Consider the following 23,482-nt stretch of genomic DNA (forward strand, 5'->3'; position numbering starts at 1 on the left):
GAATCACAAAAGAAAAATTGGCGAACGCAAAAGAAACGCGACGAGCAAAACAAAACACGTCTGCACGCGGCTACGCCTACTGCGATTCCTCCGATACATCATTTTGAGGGGTGACCCCAAACTTTTGATCGATGACATCAAGAGTTAATTTACTTAATAACTTTTTCATAGTTTTTTTAGCCAAGCAGTTGAAAGCTAATTGGAAATTGGTTATATTACTGCTCAAATATTTTTTAAAAAGTTTCATCTAAATCATGTTCAAAGTTACGTTGACTTAAAATCTTTTGAATTAGATCTGGGGTTTTGAAATCGGACGCAAATTGACGGATATATGGGCCTAAAAAAAATACACATTTCTGAGCGGGTGACCCCCAACTTTTGATCTGGAGTGTATACACGGAGAAAAAAATAAAGTCAAGTCAATCATATTGCGGTCCCAAACAAGCATATTTGTGCACTGACTTTTATATAATCTTATTTTGAGATTGTATTGCGCATAATATGATAGGTCGAAGAATAATGGAAGCTTGAATTAAGCAGAAGTGATGATCTCTTTAGAACAAGAAGTATGGTTGATTCAATCATAATATGCTCACATCAGCAATATTTATGGTTGATGATTTGACAGTTCACTTATTGTCATGGTAGATTCAAGCATGTTTATGTTTAACTTGACCCTTAACTTGAGGCTTGAACTAACTATACCGGATGATTGATTTAAGGTGCTTCAAGCATACATAGAAAATCGCTGTTATTTCATTCAAAAAATGATGAAAATCTTCAAAGTTTTGCATAAACGCGTCCATAATACTAGTATGTGTGTGCAATATGTTCTAACAAGTCTATTTAATGAAAGATTACGCTCACTTCAACAACAAGTAGCAGGAAAATAGGAGAATCTTGTTGAAAGAATGACTTCGTCAAAAAGGCCCTTTCACCGTTGCAAAGACCACTTTTCTCACTTTTTCTTATCGAAATATGCACCTCAGAGGATGAAGCAAGCCATTTCTTGAGATAAAAGTAAATTTTCTTCTAGTTGTGCTTGGATCCGATAGGTACTTGAAAACAAATTGGGGCAAAACTTGAATTGATTTTGGGAATGAAAAATTAAAATTCGATGTAAACAAACGATTAACTTTAACTTTATCCCACCATCTCACCTACCGTTTCTACAATGCAGGCGTTTCCTAATTCACATAATAAAATACACATATTGCACTAAAATTCCATATTAGAGAAACGTTTATACAATTAGCACAACCTTGGTGAACATCGTTGTCGATACTTTCAATTGACGCCGCCATGATGAATCCTTGTGGCTGAGTAGATAGCATCCAAAGTAATGACATCTATGCTTGGTTTAATTGTATTATGATTGGTATTCAAAATTGTTGATTCAAACAAAACTTATGCTTACTATAATCATCAAATCGTTGTGAAACAACCATTTGAAATAATTATACCAAGAATATCATCAATGCTTAGGCGAACTATCAAAAAAGTTATATCAATCAGACGATATTTCTGTCCGTGTATTCAAGAAATATGAAAAATTCGTTTGTTTTGATGAAGATATTTGCGAAAGAGAGAATCGACGAATAGAAATCGATCAAGTCAGTTAGACCCTAATGAGAAATCATTGTCGATTTGTAAGCTACACTGCAAACTTAGCTGATTTTTTTGTGCTGATTGCATTCAGCAATACGAATTTACTGAGTATCAGCAATTATTTTTCAACTTGCTGAACCATCCAGCAATTTTGATCAGCAACGTTTTGCTGAAATTCAGCAAAAATGTTGCTGAAATTCAGCAATTTATTTTGCTGATTTCTTTTGTACTGGAAGCATTTCGAAAAATTTGGTGTGTAGGGTTCCACCACGAGGCCACATGAGATGGTCAAGTGGCTCCATATCTTGGAGGAATAGAAGTATCCGTGTAGCGAATTTGGAGTCGTGTGTTCTATTCCCACTGGAGCACGTGGATTAATTTTCCCAATTTGAACTTCAATTTGTTCATGAGGCACGTATTTCTGTTGTGTACATGAATGCCAAAATATTTTAAAATTTTACTTGGCTTGGTTCAACTCAGTAAATATTGCCCTACAAATACGAATTGACATTTGTAGGCCACTTTACCGTACTACGTCGGCTGAGGACCGAGATCGTCGAGAGTCCGACGGCAATCTGAAATCATGATAAGCCATAGATAGTGCCCGAAGCTTACTACAAATTAAAAAAAAAATCATATTCCGCTTTGACATACATGTGCACAACAAAGATTTGTGTGTAGTGTTCATCTAATTCCATCCGAAGAAGATTTGGATTGTGAAAAGAATAGCAAACCTTGTGCGATAATCACTCAGCGAAAAAAAAAACCTATCGAAAATCATCAAAATACCTTATGAATATTTGCTATAACTCAAAATTATGGATGCCATAAGAATAACCTTATGAAAATTGATCGTGCTTGTTAAGACCAATTTCATGAGATAAACTTATGAAAGGAGCTAAAAAATCTTAAAATGATGCAGACTGGAATCGATACATGAACGCCGGGATCACTGAGCTCGAGTTTAATCCACACGGCTACCGACGCTACCTTATAAAAATCTTAAGTTTATTTGGCTGAGTGTTGGAATCGATTTCATTTCTACGACATCAGGCGAAACAGAAAAAGTCAAGTGGCTTGGAGGAATAGAAGCACCAGTCCAGCGAATTAGGAGTCGTGGGTTTGTTTCCCACCGGAGCACGTGGATTTCTTTAAGCAATTTAAATTCCAAATTGTTCATCGAACAAGTCTCTGTTTTGTACATTAATGTCAAAAGTAATTCAACAACGAGTTTCAACTTCAACCTTGTATCATTTCTAAAATTCACTTCAAGTTTGAAGGTAATTGTATATTATTACCGAAAAGATATTACAGTTTAAGAAGAAATATGAGCAATTTCACCCCTTTTTACGGTGCAAATGTTTGCATGACGACGGTTTTTTGCGTCTAGTCTCGTCGACGCCAGTCCGCAGAGCCAACCTATTGATAACATGGTAGATGTAGTATTAAAAGTGAAGATACAGATATGTATACCTACCCAGATGCCGTGAGAAAAATGTATCTGCAACAATAGATAATTTACAAGATTCGTTGGAGCTGATGCCTAGCGCAGCGTTGACGTTCTGTTATGCAAGTCGCAATGCTTGAAAACATGAATTTTTCGAGTTTTCAATTTTAAAACCACGAATCTTTAAACTCCGGGAGACAAGGCCCATTATGGATTTCTTAACAGGGCTCCTATATGTTTCCTGGGACTCATCTTACCCAAGATTGATTAAGGCGAAACTTGAAGAATTTCCTCATTTTTTTCGGTTTTTGATTTTTCATTACATAACGAAGCAATATTTTCAAAATCGGTTTTCGTGCACATGTAGAGCATCTATCAAGGTATCTTCTGATTTTTTTTGTGGTGGAAAAAGTTTTCCATTTTTGCAGAAACCATTTTTTTTGTGAAATTTTATTCAAAAATGGTGTCTGCAAAAACAAAAAAACATTTTCCACCACGAAAAAAAATCAGGAGATACCTTTATCCACATACTCTACATGTGCACGAAACCCGATTTTGAAAATATTGCTTCGTTATTTTATAAAAAATCAATAACCAAAAAGTGAGGAAACGGATCCAGTTTCGCCTTAATTGATTTGTCTTTATTATAGAGATTTTCAGCCTTCGTCTCTTGTCGCATGACTTACCCACGAAATGTGAATTATAAAACCGATATTTTCTAAACCCCAGAATGCCGAGGAAAACTGAAAACTGTTATATTGTTGTATCCAGTCTTGTTCAATTTTAAAATGTTCGAGATTATCAATAATTCTGAATCCTAAAATAATTCTCTCAAGAAAACCGACAAGTAAATACACCAAGAATATCTTTGGGGGGTGATCCCAATATGACTTCAGTAATTTTTCGGGAATTTCAGACCCCCCTCCCACCTCTGTTACGCTTTTTTTGTATATCTAATACAGTCAGGTTTTTTTACGCGGTTTTCATTTACGCGGCCGCGTAAATGAAAACTCCAAACAAAAAAAAAATCATCGTCTTTTTTTATGCATGATTCGTCGACAAATGGTGAGACTTTTTTTACGCGGTTTTTTTGGATTTTGAGCTGAGTTTTTTTTTACGCGGTACGTATCCTCCGCGTGAAAAAAACCTGACTGTAAATGGATTGTCACACTTTTTCAGTCCCCCTCCCCCCTAAACGTTGGACGACAGATTTGAAAGACTCCTGAAATCTCTGACAAAGAAATGTAGCTAATTTTTTTTATTTTTTTTTTTAAGAATTTCCCATTAGTGTTTCCATAAGACATCTTTAACAATTCCTACGGGGATTTATTTCTAGAAATTGTTTGATAAGGACTGTTCAATTTATAAAACGGACAACTTGCTTGTGCGATATCTTTTTTATTTTTCAATAAAATCATTATCATTTTTTTGCGTAACTTTCTATAGCTATTCTCAAATGTAGGAAAAATAAAACATTAAGCAAAATGTTCTTTATTGTGAAACTGAAGCGGTTTTCGTAAACCATCAATAAAAACCCATTTCTCAAAATTCGACCTAACTTTCCACATACATAACATGCACATTTTCATGAAGTTTTTAATTAATTGGAAGCTTTTACTATTCTACTAGAGGTAAAGCTCAATAGTTGATCAGTAATAATGCACCAAGCAGACTCCAGCTTGATATAGTGAGTTGCCTTGTTTTCATATAAATTATTAAAAAATGTTCATTTAAGTCCTGTGTTGCAATAGCATCACGGATTCGGCTAAAAGTTTGTCCAGAGTAGTAGAATATTGCTCTCTGAATGATACAGAAGAAAAACTTACTTTTAATTGCATTTTTCATCAAAAATTTAATCCGTAAAGATGATCATATTAAAAAATTTCATTCTTTTTGCTCCATTGATGCAGATTTTTGAATCTAGCGAATCTTGTTATTATATATTTCCAACAAAGTTGGTCCTATGTTATTGTACACCTTATTTTATAATAATCGGATGCAAAGTTTTTATTTCCAACATCAATGTTATGCAAAATTTGTATTAGGTGGCATTGTTAATTGGAAGAACCATCAAAGAAAAAAACTGTTTTGATTACTGTGTCTGTAATAGCGCACAGTAACCAAACCAGCAATGCTATTAAAAAGTAGTTTTCTGCATTTAGAACCACATTATTCCCACTTTCGACTAAATGCATAAAAAAATTGATTATTTAATATTTTCATGTCCTTTTTGCTTCATTATTGAATTTTATTCAAAAAATCGAGTCTAACTTGAGACTTTAATATCTCAACACTTAATTTTCCAATTGAGTTTAAATTTTGCCAGAATGTTTATTACTCATGCTGCTGCAGCATGGCACATACTTTTCTGGTATTAAAAACGATATACCATATGTGAACAGTAATTTTATATATATTTTTAATTTTCAGCAATCGAAAAATTCACCTCATTTAACACCTGGCCGATTTTCTATGAAATAAAACTATTTTTATTCGATTCAAAAATGATTACTATAATGAGAGATGATGTTCTGAAAAACGAAGCAAGCGTGCTTAAGTTTAAACTACGCGTCTTCTTTTTAAAGCCTTATAAAGTTGTCCGTTTTATAAATTGAACAGTCCTTAGTTCTCTCAAAACATTACAAATTTACCAAAAACGGTCAAGAAGTTTTACTGAAAGTTTCATTTGCATTTTATTTATAAATGTTTCCAGAAACTTTTTTTAAATATTGCCCAGTTCCAGACTTCCTGAGAATTTTTCATGACGATTTTTCATTTTTTTTAATTAACTAAAATTGTATAAGGATTTTCGACACTTCATCAATGCTTGTCATTTTTGTAAGTAAGTTTCGCTGTTTGATTATATTCCAGAATTGTTTAAGACTAGCTGTCCTGGCAAACGTCGTACTGCCTGCTTACTTTGTTTTTTTAACGCACAGCTCCATAAGGACGTCCCCCGCAAATTCATGTGTATGGAAGCCCCTTTTTTCAGAGATGGGAGGGGTCTCACACCAAGCTAAGAACCTTGCCCGGCCCCAAAAGCACTTACATACAAAATTTCACCTGTCCCAGGTGATAATTCCACCACATGCTCATCCTATGAGGGTCTTTAAACAACTTTTTAACGGCATAAAAGTTGCAAAATACTACAAAGGAACAAAGCTAACTTAGTTTGCAAAGAAGTCTGCTTACGAGAGGCAGAATATTACGACGAACCCTCGTTTTCAGACTTTTTGATCTTTTTATTGCTTTTCTGTACTAATCAACAAACGAACTAGCTTGATGTCAATTATTCATTAATGTTTAAAATTTGCAATCGATCACGCATGCGAAACGCGCTTAAATTGATAGAAAATGAAGGGGGGCGTTTTGCATCGGTCAGGCGCACTATACCCATTTACCCTATTCCATTATTTATCTCTTATAGGATACCGCGGATTTTTTGCAAATATTGCTTCAAAATCTTTTAAGAAGTTCAACTTAAAATTCTTGATAAAAGTGACTACATTGATTTTGCCTAAAATTCAACCTACTGTCAGAAATTCAACCTATAAAACCTGGAAAATCTGGTATCATCAGCCATGTTTTGTTGTATTGTGACATTCAAAGTTTTCTAACTTTCATACTGCTAAGCCAAAATGGCTCACATGGCTCGGTATCGGAGATATCTGCGCCAATACTTAACCGATTCCGATTATTTTTATGGAATTATCTACATAGAAAATACTGTTTCTGTTTAAAAAATCAGCCATTTTGATGCATGCAATCAAAAGTTACACAGATCGAAAAGATAGTGTAGATTTCACAGAAGTTTACATGATAAGTCATGTAAATCTCAAGAAAATTATTATTATTATTATTATTATTATTATTCATCGTCTTCGAAAAAAATCGTACAGACTGAACTACTTAATACTAATTTACAATTACTTAAAACTAAACAATTCTTCTTATTCGATTTTTAAAAACAGTTTTGGACATATCGAAGTCGAATTCTTCAGAAACAACATTGAATGCGCGAATACAAGAAACAATTGGATTATTATAACCATAATTAGAGTGGTGGAAAGGGACAACGAACATGGGAACATGTCGAAGTTGCCGCGGAGGAACGTAAAAAGGAATTTGTTCTAGAAGAGTAGGACAATCAATGGTACCGGTTAGAATGTCAAAGACAAGAAGACGTTGCAACTCTACACGCCTAACCGACAGCAGTTCCAAGCTAATCAATTTACAACGATCTGAGTAGTCAGGGAGATTGTTCGGGTCATTCCAAGGGAGTAAGCGTAGCGCAAAACGAATGAATTTTTTCTGCACGCGTTCAATGGATAGTGTCGGTGCGGCGTAATAAGGAGACCAGACAGGGGCAGCATACTCTAGGATGCTTCGCACTAAACTGCAATAGAGTGTTTTCAAGGCGTAGATATCAGTGAACTCAGAGGCATGAAAACTTCCATTATATGTCATGTAATTCAGCATGACTCAGAGTTTTTACATGACATATAACACAAATTTACATGATATATTATGTAATCCATCATAACTGGAAGTTTACATGACTTAAATGAAGTTTACATGACGTGTAAACTTCATTATTTTTATTTGTGTATACACTATTTTCTGTGATTCAATTTAACCTTTACTAGCTCTCTCACGCCGTATATCTGAGAAGTAGAATAAATATGGCGTCCTTGGTGATTGTTGTAGGATAAACACTTATCTACAAGTTTGCCGAACACCACATTTCAATATTAGGCTTTTGAACTGAGTTATAGATAAATGAGTCAAGCGATTGCGCCAGGTGATCGAAAATATCATTGCCATGCAGTTTAGTGTCATGGCGTCTTCGAGGAAGTTTGTCATTTCAACAGGCCTTTTCAGGTGACAGGTCCATGTGCCACTGTTCATTTACAACTACCGAAAAAGCTGAAAAGTCAATTTCAAAGGATTTCAAAATCAGCTGATTTTAAACGTCTTCTGATTAGGCCTATAACGCAGTTTTTTAACTGTTGGTAAAAATGAGAAAGGAAGCTTTTTTTAGGATATAAGATTGATGTATTTACAAAAGTTGTGGAAAATGTTGTTCTGAATAACTTTATCGAAGTCATCAAGATCGTAACTCCGTTACTTGATTCTATTTTCTCTTAGAAATTAGATTACAAGGCCATCCAAATTTAACGACGAATCTAACGAAATACCTGAAAATGTATTTGAATCCCTGTTCAACATTGCATCTTCATCAGAACCTCACATGCACAAATCTCAAGCAGTATGGACTGTTTCAGAAATTATAAATACACTAATGATTTACTACCATTTCAATTTGAGCACAAAATCCAAAAAAAAGTTTCTTAAGGCTCTTATAGTAAACATTCTATCGAAGCAAATAATGCCAACTTTATTGATGTTTCTGGTAAAAGTTAAAAAGTAGAGCTCTGTCTACTAGATGATTAAAATTTTAAGTTGCACAAAGTGGTCAGTAAATGTAGCATAGTAAAAAAGAAAAAAATCTCACAATTCAATTTCCAAACACAATGAAAGTTACTGAATCGATAAGAAAAGGTATTTCCGATTGGTAAAATTAACTTCCACTGGAATATATCACGCCGCAAACATTTTCGTTTCAAATTTCTCAACAACACTGGTAGCAACAAACGTTAAGCAAACGAATGTCTTAAATACTTTTTGCTGCATTCGTTTTTCTGGTATGACCAGCTTTGCCATCTGAAGGATCCAAAGAGCTGAAAAAGTATATAATTTTAAATTTTAATCATAAATGCTATGAAACTGTGTGGCAGCCTTTATGTTCCGTAGAAAACCTTGAAAAATAAGAAACTTGATGTCAGAAAAACATTTCTCGAAATGCCTTTATCGGTTTTCACCAGGTTTTGATGAAGGCATTTCTTAGACAACTTGTTTAAAAAGCGAATATGATAAAAAGTTAGATAATTTTTGGTATTTAGTGATAAATAATGTTGAAATTATTCAAAAACACCTTTGTGCAAATTTCAAATTTAGAGTATGAAGTTAATTGTTAGAGAACGAGACTGTTCTTCAAAATAACATGACAATTGAAAAGAAATGCAAAAAGGGGAGCACAATATGCTGTATTCTGAAAAAAGTTGGTAGAAATCATCATCATCAGAATAGTTCTTTTCATTTAATAAACAAAGTGTATTTATAATCTGAAACAGTCTATAATCTTTTTAGAGTAGAATAGTTTATATTTTGTTGCTGCTCATTTGTCATAATCCTTAAATAAGAAAATGCGGTGCGCTGGTTCAGTTGTTTGTGAGATTTATGCGCTCAACAGCGCGAGAAGGTGCAAAAGAGAGTGGCGGCCATGTTGGGATGTTGAACATTTATCTAGTTTAAAATTTAGGGCTTTATCGGTCATTGTCTACTCAAAGAGCAAGGAAGTACCGTGATTTCGGGTGAAATCGATCAGTGGGTGACATTGATCGACGTGAGGGCCATTTTTTATTTGTTAAAATTAAAGCTTTCACCCTTTAACGCTCATGGTGTCTGTGGAACACCACCACTTTTTGGCGAATCCGACCTAAACCAGTTCACTTCAATATGTTATAAAAGCGTTTGGGAAGATGTTATAAGCTTATTAGAGTACTTGTACACTGTAATTATTGGTTCAATAGTGAAACTCTTGATAAACAATTAAAAACTGTTTTTACGATTTCGATAAATTGAAGCGATTTTTAATAACTTTTGTTCGAGCACTTTTTATTCGAAGCATTTATTGGCATTCAAAACTTTAAAAGAAGTCGTGGGCGGGAAGGGGTTAAACTTTCAAAAATTTATAGAAAATGACCATCATCTGGCTCAAGGGTTATTGAATAATGAGTTTACATATTTAACTGCCAATAAGCCACATATTTCTGTATTTAACCTTAAAAGGGATACCTTCATGGCCTCAGTTTCGTCACCTCGCTGAGTGTGTTCCATCTAAGACGAGCTCTGAAAGGCGCCTGGTATCCCTTTTAGAATTAATTCAATATTTTCCGAAACAGCGTGTTAGGCGAACTTCAAAGACACTTTCAAATTGTTGTTAGCGTAACTGTATTGCACCTGAAATAAATATTTGAATGGATGTTTATAGCTGCCAAGTATTCGTTAAACTCGATTTTCTCATAAAAATTTCTAGTAATATTGAAATTTATGCATTGTAATTTTCCTGAAGTACTGTAAAGGTAATGATATGTTTAGTAAGAATATTGCATATTTTCAGGCGTTTTCAATGGATTTATGTATCAATCTTTAAACTAAAATAATTAAAAATTTACTAAACTTGAAAAAGTTTTGCATAGCTTTTCGCATTGTAGGGTGGTTAATTTCACCCGAAACTGAAATTTCTGATTTTTTATTTTAAATGATATTTATTGCAATAAAATGATTTGCAGTAACAGTTTCAACCTCGTTGACTGATGAAAACCATGGAGGTACTTGTTTTAAAGCATTTAGTTTGACCATATCGATAACAATTTAAAAAAAAATAGAAGCCAAAAACAGTGGAAAGTGATCAATTTCACTCAAATTCAACGAATGTTCGATGAAAGTTTAACAATTGGTGGATTGCTCTATATAACTGCACTGTACACCCACTTGGAAATTATGGGCTAAGTGTTCCTGATGGTTCCTAAGGAACGCCTGGGGATATTGCTGATGGAGCTCCATGAAGTGGGTAGTTGGACCATTCGAGCGGCGATTCAAGTTTGAGAACTTTGCATTTTAACACCAAATGCTATGAAATTCCGTACACGCCCAAATACAGCCTGGTGCAGTCATGGGCATTTTGGGGTATTACCCCAGTTAAACTAGCGTTATCAACTCCTTATAACTTTCTACAAAACCACGTTCAGGAAAATGGGAACTACAGCCATCAGTTTCTTGACCCATTATGGCCAAAGGGGTAAATGTTGTGAGGTCCTATTTTGATATACGATAATGCACTAGTACATGATGCATTGAAAGTTTACTGAAGGCGTAATTTCCCTTATAGGTAACTCAGAATGAACAACTTATTTGAGACTACATTCCAACCTAATGTAATAGCCTTCGAAAATACATTTTTAATGATTTAGTATTGTATTCAAAGTCAATGTTCTATTGTGTAGTGTTGACTATAAGCACATACATTTGAACTACATAGCTCATAGCTCCACGTGAACTAATAAAACTGAATTATTACCGGTAGGAACGAAGTCAAAATACAATCGCACAGGTGTATTGATTGGCATCACCATTTTTTTCCATACCAGAAGCTGCCACACCTCATTCCACCATGCATAATCATGGGCACTGCCATACATCAGTCGGTAGCTCTAACTGTGAAGGACTAGGTAGGTAAGGCTGTCGTTACACAGTTCACACCTACTACAACGCCCACACAATACAATACCCTCGGCGGCGCAGGTTCGAAGGTTAGCAAAGAGGTACATTCGATATGGAAATATAGAGTTTTGATTACGACTATGATTGGTCTATCATCGATCATTACCACTGTCTTTCATCGGCCGCGCCACAGCTGATGTCCCGGTAGGACTCACGCGCGGTCGAATTCAGTGATAGTTCTAACGTAGTTGGAGAATGCCGTCACCAGAACAACACCACAGCTGCATGGAAGTTTGGGGGTTTTGATTCGGGAAAGTAGTTAACGACAGCTATGGGAACGGGCGGTAACGTTAAAATTAATTTGCGCTCAATCCACTCCCACTCGAAGGTGCTGAATAATTCATGCGAGGAATTGGTGCAGAGGACTCGCGGGCTTTTGCGAGGACCCAGGCACACCGGTTCTAGGATTTACCTGTACGACAAGTTTGACTCGATAGGGAACATATCGGACTCGGACGAAGAGTATGAGCGGGAAGAGCCAGAAGAGGATGAGTATATCATAGTTCCGGTGAGTCAGAATAGGGCAGTAGATGGAAAGGGAAAACCCAAGGATGACGACCTACATTTTTTGTATGATTAAAGTTGTTGAACTTGTCAAGTCATGCGTTGGTTATTAATGAGTAAATGTTGATTGTAGTGCACCCCAACCGTCTACCCGGCGGATCCCTTCGATGCCAACGAGGATGCCGCCACGCTCCGCAAGGCCATGAAGGGCTTCGGAACCGATGAGAAGGCTATCATCGAAGTCCTGGCCCGTCGTGGTATTGTTCAGCGTTTGGAAATTGCCCAGGCATTCAAGACCGCCTACGGTAAGGATCTGATCTCGGACCTGAAGTCGGAGTTGGGCGGCAAGTTCGAGGACGTTATTCTGGCGCTGATGACCCCCCTGCCACAGTTCTACGCCAAGGAGTTGCACGATGCCATCTCGGGTATCGGTACCGATGAGGAAGCTATCATTGAAATCCTGTGCACGTTGTCGAACTATGGCATCAAGACGATCGCCGAATTCTACGAACAGCTGTACGGAGTTTCGTTGGAATCGGACCTGAAGGGTGACACCAGTGGTGCCTTCAAGCGACTGTGCGTCTCGTTGGTGCAGGGCAATCGCGATGAGAACACCGTAAGTTTGAAATTGTAAGACAAAATTTCGACGAATAACTTATTCCAATTTTTCCTCTCATCCAGGGCGTCGATGAGGGAGCAGCTGCCGCTGATGCCCAGGCTCTGTTTGAAGCTGGCGAAGGCCAGTGGGGAACCGACGAGTCGATCTTCAACCAGATCCTGGTCACCAGATCGTACCAGCAGCTGCGGGCCGTGTTCGAAGCGTACGAAAACATGGCTGGACACTCGGTTGAGGACGCCATCAAGCGCGAATTCAGCGGCGCCATCGAGGAAGGTTTCAAGGCCATTGGTAAGTGTGTGCTTAGCACTTTTGAAGTGTCTCATTATAAATATGCATCAACCTCTTTCCCACAGTGCGTTGCGTCCGATCGAAGGTTCAGTACTTTGCCAAGCGTCTCCACCACTCGATGGCCGGGCTCGGTACCAACGACAAGACGTTGATCCGTATTATCGTTAGCCGCTCGGAAATCGACCTCGGAGATATCAAGGAGGCGTTCCAGGAAATGTACGGCAAGTCTCTCGAGTCGTGGATCAAGGTAAATATTGCGTTATCTCTTGCTTTCTCGGCGCGCCACCGGCAGAAATCTGTGCGGCTGGTTGCACCGTATTCGGTATCTAATCCTGTCCTAAATACCTAGTCTTCACCACACTTCACCGCACACATCACACCGTCACTGTCGCAGATGGCCAAATGTCTTTATTTCACCATAATTTTATCTGTTATCTATTCACAACAAACATTACACTACACTATCACTTTTTTCTCGACACTCATAGCTACAAGGCATGCCGAACAGTTGATTATGTGAATGATAACGTTGAGCTCTTGAGATTTGGGTATTGAAACGACCACACGAGGAGCTTTAAGAGTTGAACCAGGGGATAAAATTTCGCACCAAGTCTTTGACCCATTGCATTTTGCGGCTAGACTGAAAAGACCTTTCTTTATCTGGCACAGTTGTCTGTTCTAACAATTTATGTAACAAATAAAAACATAAACATCAACTTCAATCCTGGTTTCAATTGCCCAGGATCACTGAAAATGCAGAATACATGCATAATTAGCGAATGCTATTGCACATTGCAGTGTGGCAAATGTATTGACTCACTGCATGAAACTATTAGGGATATGACTGACAATAACGAGTCTAAAATTTAGACACATTTAGGTGTAAATGCCGCAATACAACGATTAGCAATATTGCATTGGATACCGATTTGAACCACTAAATAAATTATTTTTCATCTATCTATATCGATTCGGATTACCTACAAAAGGCTGAAACACATAAGGCTGAAATCACAGAAGTCTTATTACACATGGTACTTATACGTGAGCAAAAATGTTTTTTTCAGAATTTAGGTTTTTTAAATTGTATATAACACTGTTCGACAAAAAAAAACTTTTGCCGTGATCAGAGACCCCATTAGTAGGGCATAAAAGCGCATGGAACATGTAGAAAAATGCCATTTTCAAATCTGTTGGAGCACCCCTAGAAACTTTTTGAGATGAGTTTGAATTTTATTCATTTTTTAAGGTTCGAAAAGAGCCTTAGAAATCATTATAAACTCATTTGAAATACAATATCTTTGAAATTCAGTTTTGTACACCGCTGAAATTTTCACAGATCTGAGAAGCAACTTTGATTAATAACTAGTCAGAATTTTAACCTATTACGACATTCCGTTTCATTGATGCATATCCGCGAAGGCTTAACTCTGACTTATATAATGAAAATCTTTTAGGTTTTTTTAAAACTAATCACATAAAGCACGTCCATATTCATATCCATTAAAAAAAACTTTTATGCGTTATGTTACTTCGAACGTCGCGGAATATTGGATGGATTTCCGCTCCAGTAGGAGAAAACGTTTCTTTTACAAGTTCTCCACTAGGTCGCTAGATGTGACGACCGTTTTCTAGTGTTAATGTATTTTTCAGTCTCTGACTGAAGAAGATGAAAATTGTATTTCAAACATCTTGATTAACTAAGTATGATTCTGGAAAGCTATATAAGAAATTTAAAGATATGATTACAAAGGATCCACAGGAAGAAAGTAAGATTGATTCATTGAGGTCAGCATGAGTGTTTTAAGGAAAAACTTTTCCAAATAAATTTAATGTTCTAATGGCAGTTTCAAAAACTTTTTTGTCGCTTATGGAAATTAACAAAGTTTATTGTAACATTTGACATCAAATGTTACTTTCATAATCATGTTTAAATACCAATAAACTGCGATTTTGAATGCGATGGATTAGGATCACAATTTAGGCAAAATACACTTCGTCCACTTAATTCAAGGAAGTATTTTGTTTTGATCGAATTTCGAATCGTACCCAAATTTAAATATTCATCTATCCATGTATGGATGAGAATACTTTTCAATGATTTGGTATGCACATGCAAGTAACAGTTCCAGATTGCTTGACCTGGTGGATATCAAGCAGTTCCATATTCTTAAAATTTAAATTCGATGCGGAAAATATATTCAAATTCCAACGACCTCTGCATTGAAACAAATTTGTACTTTTTGGACTAAATAAATTATATTAACTCGACTTAGTGCCTCTGGTGGATAGATAGTATTTAACACTATATTAACAAATAGGGTCTAGGACCATTTAGGCAGGAGCACCTATTTTGGGCACATGCTGCTATAACTCAGTCAATTCCAAACCGATTGGCTTGAATTGTTGCACATACTATGCGTATCTGATCATGTCTCAAAAATCAAGTCAATCGGTTCTAAATTGACTGAGTCATAGACACAAGTGTCCAAAATAGGTGATCCTGCCCAAATGGTTCCAGACCCTATGCCGCAACTTATAAAGCAATTTTACAATCGTGGGGGACATTATTGAGCTTGAAATAAAGATTGGAGATATTTTACTACATGACAAATTCAATTAATTTCATAAAAGTGTCTTCAATGGTAATGCCACAATATACACATTCTGTATTGTGAAACTAACTAAAATGTGATGAAAACAACGATTACTAATAGTAAATGGAGTATGTTCTCATTTTTGGCTTGCATTTTTTTAGGGTTGTATTGTTTTGAACAGTCGTGAACTTAAACCATGTTTTCTGCGCAATGCCAGCTTCAATTCATTGTATAGGTTTGTTTTATTCAATAAAGTTATCAATTTCACCACCTTGGTATGGCTAGGAGGTTCTTCGAAACATTAAGTGAATATAGACAACCCACGAAAACACTGAAAACGTTTCTATTTGTACTGATCGCAAAATATAAATGTATTAGATTTTATTTTTATTTTTACACAGGCTTACCACGTTATTAATTTGAAAAAATCGACCGGATTTTCTTCTCGGAAATTTGAATTCAATTATTTAGATCATAAGTGTAGAATTTCAAAGTCAAATCAAAGTAAAATAGATATTTTGTTATGATTAGATAAGGATAGAGGCTTGCTTTTTGTGATTGAATTAAGAGAAAACTTCAAGGATTTGTATTATTTAAGTCATATTTGATTATTTCCGGATATGTATCAATGAAATGGAATGTCGTAATAGGCTGAAATTTTGGCTAGTTATTTATCAAAGTTACTTCTCAGATCTGTAAAAATTTCAGCGGTGCACAAAATTGCATTTCAAAGATATTGTATTTCAAAAGTATTTATGATGATTTCTAAAGCTCGTGTCAAACCTTCAAAAATGAATAAAATTCAAACTCATCTCAAAAAGTTTCTAGGGGTGCTCCAACAGATTTGAAAATGGCATTTTTCTACATTTTCCATGCGCTTTTATGCCCTACTAATGGGGTCTCTGATCACGGCAAAAGTTTTTTTTTGTCGAACAGTGTAATGTAATTCAAGATTTAAATAAGTTTGATTTTAAAAACAATTCAAAGTATAAATGATCACACATCTCCATGTAATTATTTTTTGAATACAGAAACATTCTCATAGTATAGAGAGAGTAGAAGAATTGGTAGGATGTTCTTTGTAGACATTCATGAAGAAATTACTAGAAAATTCTAGCTGAATTTTAGAATTTTGAAAATGGTTGACTTTTTTTTTAATGTGAAATGTGCTAGTTATGCTCCTTTTGCACCTGACGTGCCCTACACGCAGAAAAAAGCATGGTAAAATCAAAAATATTTCAGGTAAACTCAAATAAATTGTCAATTTGTTCTGGCAACAAAAATAAAACTGTTTGGAGCAAATCGAACGTCACATTTGAAGCAAATTCAATCCGTTTTTGAAACAAACATGTATCTTTTGACAGGTTATGTTAGAAACAAATGTATTTTTTTTTGTGGCAGGTCGGCCCTACGGAAATATTTGTTTTCCAATTAAATTTACAAAATCATTTCCTTCTCTAGGAAAATCCATTTCCCGCGTGGCACTTTCAATGCCAACATCATGTAGATAACATACGCTCCCGAAATCAATGGGATTTCGTGGAAACTTTTGGTGAAACTTGCCTTTTTTGCAAGAGGAAACCTTGTTTGGTGATTTTGGAACTTGAGAGTTTTGTTTATTTTCTCGACGGCGGAACGGGGGGCTCTTCAATGGGTATTGTAGAAATCAATATGTAATTGAGTTTGTTTTAAAAATTAATATTTTAGTTTTAAATATTTTATCAGTTTACCGAATAAACATAAATATTTTTGTTTCAAACGAACGAAATTTGTCTCCGTGTAACCCTATTCAACCTTACCCATAGTGTTTCAAACTGCTGAAAGATTTTTTTTATATATCTCCGGTGCAGAATAAACATTAAACCTTGTCTGTTGTGTTCATGTGCTTATAAGTTAGACATTCCAAAACATGTGACGCTGGGGTTGAAGTCATCCCAATATGAAGAAATGAAAAATTTGCTTCTTCTTTTCAGAGATGTTTTAAGGAATACTTACTGGAATTGTTCCAGGAATTTATGATAAGGCTTATGCGGTAGATTTCCTGCTGGGATTGCTTCAGCAGTTGCTGCTGGAAATCTTTCAGAAAAATCTCTGCAAAAATCCTTTCAACAATTTCCAGCAGGTTTATTTTTTCAAGATTCCAGGATTTCTTCAAGAATTCCTACTGGAAGCCCTTCAGGAATTTCTGGTAGGATTCCTTCAGAAATTCTTGTTACGATTCCTCCATGGATTTCTGATGGTGTTTCTCCAGGAATTCTTCAGATGATAATTAAAACAATCCCATATTACCATTTTTCCAAACATTCTTTCTGTGGTATGTCCACAAGTTTCTGCAGAAACTTCTCTAGAGATGTATTCAGAAATTTCTGAACTACTCCGTTGATTTATTAAGGATTTTCTTAGGTTCTGTTTCAGAATTTCCTTTTAGGATTTATTACAAAAAATATTGCAAAGGATTAACATAACACGATACACAGAACCTTACAAATGTACAAATAAGAGACATCAAAAATTGACACAGCACAACACAAAATATTAATATGCCCTGTACGGTGGCCCGCACTTATATGAAAAACAAAAATTTCGAAAAATGCCAAGTCTTACCTCCTGAATCAGTTTTTTTTTGGACTCCCAGAAGCTACGTTCAAAATTTGAGCAAAATCGGTTGAGCCTAAGGGGGCGCTCAAAACGCTTGAAGTTTGTATGGGAAAACTTGGCCAAATGTATGCAGAAATTTTAGGTTTTCGAATTGTGCCGCTAGGTGGTACTGTAAGCGTTCAATAATCAAATCCTTTGGTATTATTGTAGGTGACTATATGCCAAACAACTTTATCGAAGACCGCAAAGTGATCCAACATCTGCGAAGAAAGTTATACCCTAGGAAAAGTGAGGATAAACTTGTTATTTTTCCAATACATGCAAAGGAATAATATCAATAATGAAATCTCAATACTTTTCCTCACTTTGCCTAGGGTATAACTTTTTTCACAGCCGTCGGATCACTTTGCGGTCTTCGACAAAGTTCTTTGGCATATAGTCCCCTACAATAATACCAAAGGGTTTATTTATTGAACGCTTACTGCGCCACCTAGCGGCAAAATTCGAAAACTTAAAATTTCTGCATACATTTGGCCAAGTTTTCCCATACAAACTTCGAGCGTTTTGAGCGCTCCCTTAGGCTCAACCGATTTTGCTCAAATTTTGAACGTAGCTTCTGAGAGTCCAAAACAACTGATTTAGGGGGTAAGACTTGACATTTTTCGAAATTTTTGTTTTTTATATAAGTGTGGGCCACCCTAAGGCCCTGTTATCCGGATGGAAAATATTCACAAGCAAAAATCCAAATGCTACAGAGAAATAAAACTGGTAACAGATTCCTCCAGAAATTCTACCAGTGATTTATCCAAGAATTTTTCCGAGGCATCCTTACAAAAAAATTATGATTGCTTCCACAAATTACTCAAACAATCTATCCACGAGTCCCTTTGGGGAACTTTTCCAAGATTCCTCTATAGTTTTCCCAATATGATTCCATGGAGTTCCATGGTGTTCCTCTTGGGATTCTTCTCGTATTTGCTCTTGATATTCCAACAAGAATAACTCTTGGTATTGCGTCAGGAGTTTCTATTGTGATTTCTGACGGAACTCCTGCAAAGATTTTTCTAGAAATTCTTGCTGGGAGTTCTGCTTGAACTCATGCTAGAATTTTTCAGACCACTTCTGCTAGGATTCCTCCAGATATTCCCCTGAACTTTTTTCAGGAATTCCTCTGTGGATTTCTAAAGGAATCGAAAATGGAATCCCAACAGGGATTTCTTCAGAGATTTTAAAATGAACTACTTCAATGGTTGTTCTAGGAATTTTTCTCAGAAATTACTCTAGGAACGCCTTCAGGAGTTCCTGTGAGGTTTGGTAATGTAATTTCTAGGGTAATTTATCCAGGATTTCGTCTAGGGATTCCTTCACCTTCACCTCTGCCAGTATTAAATGTGCGTCATGGACACGCGGTACGGAATGTTTTCGGCTAAGAACACGTTGGAAAATTGAGCGGAAACAGCCAGCTGCGCTAACCGGTTCCGCTTCTTCTGTCGTCTAGTGTCTCCTGTAGACCGCAATTACTATAAACTGCAAGAAGGCTGTGCTCTGGTAGATTATTACCGTCGTATTTCCTCCAGACGAACGAACGAAATGTTGTCTATTTATTTCTCCACTGAAAATTCATTAGAAAAAACTTTTGCTTTTGTCAAAAAACTATTTTTTAGAAATATGGTTGTATTTTTTAAATACTCTTTGGAAATCCCTTAAAAAATTGAAAATGAAAATCGGGAAATTCCACCTACAATCATTGAGATTTTTTTAGAATTTTCTGGCTTCTGGAGGATCAGCCATGATTTTTTTTTTCAAAGAGATCTAACATTTTTTTTAAATAAAAGCTAATAGGTCTTGAGAGGCTCGGTCTTCTCCAAAGCTTTGGCCAGAAACTCATCTCGAGGTAGATCAACAAAAAAAATCCAACTGATTCCCAAAAACTTCCAAGATGTTTGCAGATGCAGGTTCAATGAAATTGGTGATAATTCCAGGTTGTCCAGGTTTTCCCAAGTAGTGGATACCCTGATACATAAGGCCGAAACTTTAATGACTGAAAATATCAAAAGACTTAAATGATACAACCTCGAGTAAAGGTAAAAAAAGCTTAAAGTATCATACTTCGATAAGGCGATCAAAAAGTTATATTGATTTAATTGATATTAAAGATTAAATTAGTGAACACAACATCTAAAATTTACTCTTGGGGCATCATCATCATCATATTTAGCTCTTGTAAGATCATAATTCAATCGAATTCATATTATTACTTGACTTCTAACCGGGATGACTTTTGAAGTTCGTATACCTTCAGGCTTTTAAGTTCAGCCTTATGTAAGCGTCCGGTCGATTCTGAATCATCCCTATTTCGCCATATTATACTCTTCTGCCTACAAACTTGGGTCATTTATCTAAAACAATCATCATTTTAACATTTTAACAGGTTTTACCAAAAGAAATCTTCTAAAATTCTTTCTCCAAAAATATCTTTAGAAAAACCCTACATCCAAGACCTCCCAGCGATTTCTTAATAGGCTTCGCAAGAAATCCTTCCAGAAATTTTAAATTCTTCTAAAATTATTCTCAAAAAGAAGCATTGTCAAACTTTGTCTTCCAGGATTACGGCAAAAGTTTGAGTGTATTCTTCCAGGAATATCTCCAGAAACCCTACCAAAAAGTCTTTACGATATAATATTCTAAATGCCTTCACGTATTCCATTGGAAAAAACAAATCTCTGGAAGTCTTTCATCGCGAGCGTGTTGAGAGGTTGCCATCTAAGCTAAGATGGAATTGTGAAAAGAGTAGTGTTTATAGTGTGAGCATTCTATTCCACAGAATCGCTCTCTAGCCACAGGGCTTAGTTGGTTAAAGCGCCGGTCTAGCGACTATGGAGTAGTGGGTGGGTTCAAATCCCATCAGAGCACGATGTTTTCCACAATTTTATCTCTTAATTTGCCAATCAATCAACATGCCGGGTGTCTTCTAGTTTTTCCAAGACTTTCACAAATTTCTTAAGAAATTAGCCTCAGCCATGCTCTTACGACGGTCATCAGGGAAGGGAAGGGTGACACTCCTAAGGGACCAAGATTACCTTTATATCTGCCTTTTTTTATGAAATCAATAAGGACTGTATCGGAAATTAACTATAAAAGTTCATAACTGCCTAAAAAATAATCTATTCGAAATAAACATAACTTTATTTTTGTAGATACTATAGAAATCTTTTTAATAAAGAATGGCATTTTCGATTTTCAAAAAAAATATCATTTAACTTGGACTTTTATCTCAAAGATTACACATATGTTTTTAAAATTTTGGACACCTCCTCAAAATTTTAAATTGCAAAAACTGTGGGAAAATATTCAATTTTTTCTCTTATTTTTACACAAATATATTCTTTTCCAGAATGTTCATGATATAGGAAAATTATTTTTATCAAAAAAATACCCTCCGCAGTTTAGCGCTATTCTTGGAAATGAAAAAAAGGCCATTTTTTGAGGAACTCTTTTTTTATGCGTCTTCGAAGAACGATTACGCAAATAAAAAATAGGGAAAGTTTAAAATTCACATTTTTTCTGAAGATATTTAAAACAGAGCGTCAAAGTTCAACCAAAAAGTAGGTGTTTTTTTTGGGATAGAGCATTTTCTACATGTTGGAGGTTTTTCTATCCAAAATAAGAATATTAAAAGTCGGTATTGAGTGATATGTTATGTGTACATAACTGCTAGTAATTATCATTATTTTCCAGATTTTTCCCCGTACACATTTTTTTTCGCTACAAAAGTTAAAACTTTAAACGTTAAAAAAATTTAAAAATATTGAATTTTGTACAGACTGTCATTTTGTGTGGTGTACTCATAGAACCATATTTTCAATAATACTAAATATTTTCCAAATTTCTTCAAGCTGTTCTAAACTTAACTATTGCGCATTTCCCACCCCACTGGACCCCTTTCGCAGTTAGTATAAGTACGGGATCGTGAATAAAACTGCGATTTTGCTTCGAATTGTGTCGGTGTCTTCTGCGCACTTATGCATCACAAAGTGCTGAATAAGTGCGCAGAAGACACCGAAACGATTCGATGCAAAATCGCAGTTTTATTCACGATCCCGCACTTATAATAACTGCGAAAGGGGTCCAGTTGGGTGGGAACTGCGCAATATATTGTGAAGATTTCATAGAAGAACCGGAATAAACAGACCAACCGTGCTTCGAGATAGAGCATATTGAACGTTTATAGTTAATTTCCGATACACTCCTTATCCTTCCCAGTCATAATGTGGAACGAGCTCACCAATCCACATCTATCATTGTGATAACCGAAGAGCATCTCACGCTATATCTGAACCAGAAGATTATAAAAATTGAATGTACATCGGGTTTCTTTCCACCAAACATCAGTAATCAAGCTATATTTTTATTTGCAAAAGGTTTTAAAATATTTTATCGGTGAAAATTTTTCCATACATTTTGCATGGGAGAGAAATTGATTGAAAATGTGAATTTCACGCAAATTTGTATGAAAAACGGCTAAAAAGATGAAAAAAACCAAATTTCCCCGATGACATATTTCAAAAGTTTCTGCATGATAATATAGCACGAATTCTGCTATTCTGTGGAAAGAAACCCGATGTACATTCATTTTTTTATAATCTGCTAGTTCAGACATAGCGTGCATCTTTTACTGACTGTCATCGTGCAATCGAACACTCATAAGACAAAATAAAATTCCATGATTAGAAAACTGAGTTTTTCCCGGGGGGAATTTTGAAAGCTCATAATTAATTAAATAGCCTAAATTTTATAAAGAGTCTATACTTTCAAAAAATATTACTGAAATATCATTTGATAAATTCTACCAAATCGCTGAATTATTCCAAGTTTTATTTAAAAAATTAAATGACTTCTAAACCCTTAAAAAAATCAAGAAAAAACATCAGGATTCCATTCTAATTCCATTCTAATACTGAACTTGAATGTCTTAAGATTTCGGAATTTTATGCATAATTTTTCATTAAATTCTTCCGGGATACCTCCGTGCATTTTTACGGTAATTCCTCTTTTAAATTCTTTTGAAGTTTCTCACAGAATTTTCTCCTCAAGTTCTCCTTTGAATAAATACATTTTTTTTCCTAGATGTTTGCGCGAGTTCTTTTCGATTTCTGAGAGTAGCTAGCCAACAGTTTCTCTCGGATTTTTTTGCGAGATTTCAGCAGGGGTTTCCTCCAAAGTTTTGCGACATTTCTCTTGGATTGCCTCTCGGGATTTCTCTGAATAAGATCGTTATGAATTTATGCCAAACACAAATTGCAAACCATTGATTGTATATTTTGAAACAATGAATTTCGTTAGGCTGCTTAGAAAATGTGCTGTTCTGGTTTCATGGTGTAGATTTGCATTTAGATAGCTGTTCTCGTTCTCCCT

At 35.6% G+C, this 23,482-nt stretch overlaps 1 protein-coding gene across 6 annotated transcripts in view; it reads left to right on the forward strand.

The window, feature by feature from the left end:
* Nucleotides 1-23,482, forward strand: part of LOC109426220 (annexin B9) — a 53,977-nt gene that overhangs the window by 20,681 nt on the left and 9,814 nt on the right. For all 6 annotated transcript variants that reach the window (XM_062859370.1, XM_062859368.1, XM_062859369.1 and 3 more), the window contains exons 3-5: nt 12,099-12,581; nt 12,647-12,872; nt 12,938-13,119. In XM_062859370.1, the coding sequence (XP_062715354.1) occupies nt 12,099-12,581; nt 12,647-12,872; nt 12,938-13,119 (891 nt within the window). The remainder of the gene's footprint in view (nt 1-12,098; nt 12,582-12,646; nt 12,873-12,937; nt 13,120-23,482) is intronic.

Source organism: Aedes albopictus, chromosome 3 (assembly GCF_035046485.1).
Source record: "Aedes albopictus strain Foshan chromosome 3, AalbF5, whole genome shotgun sequence".
NCBI lineage: Eukaryota > Metazoa > Arthropoda > Insecta > Diptera > Culicidae > Aedes > Aedes albopictus.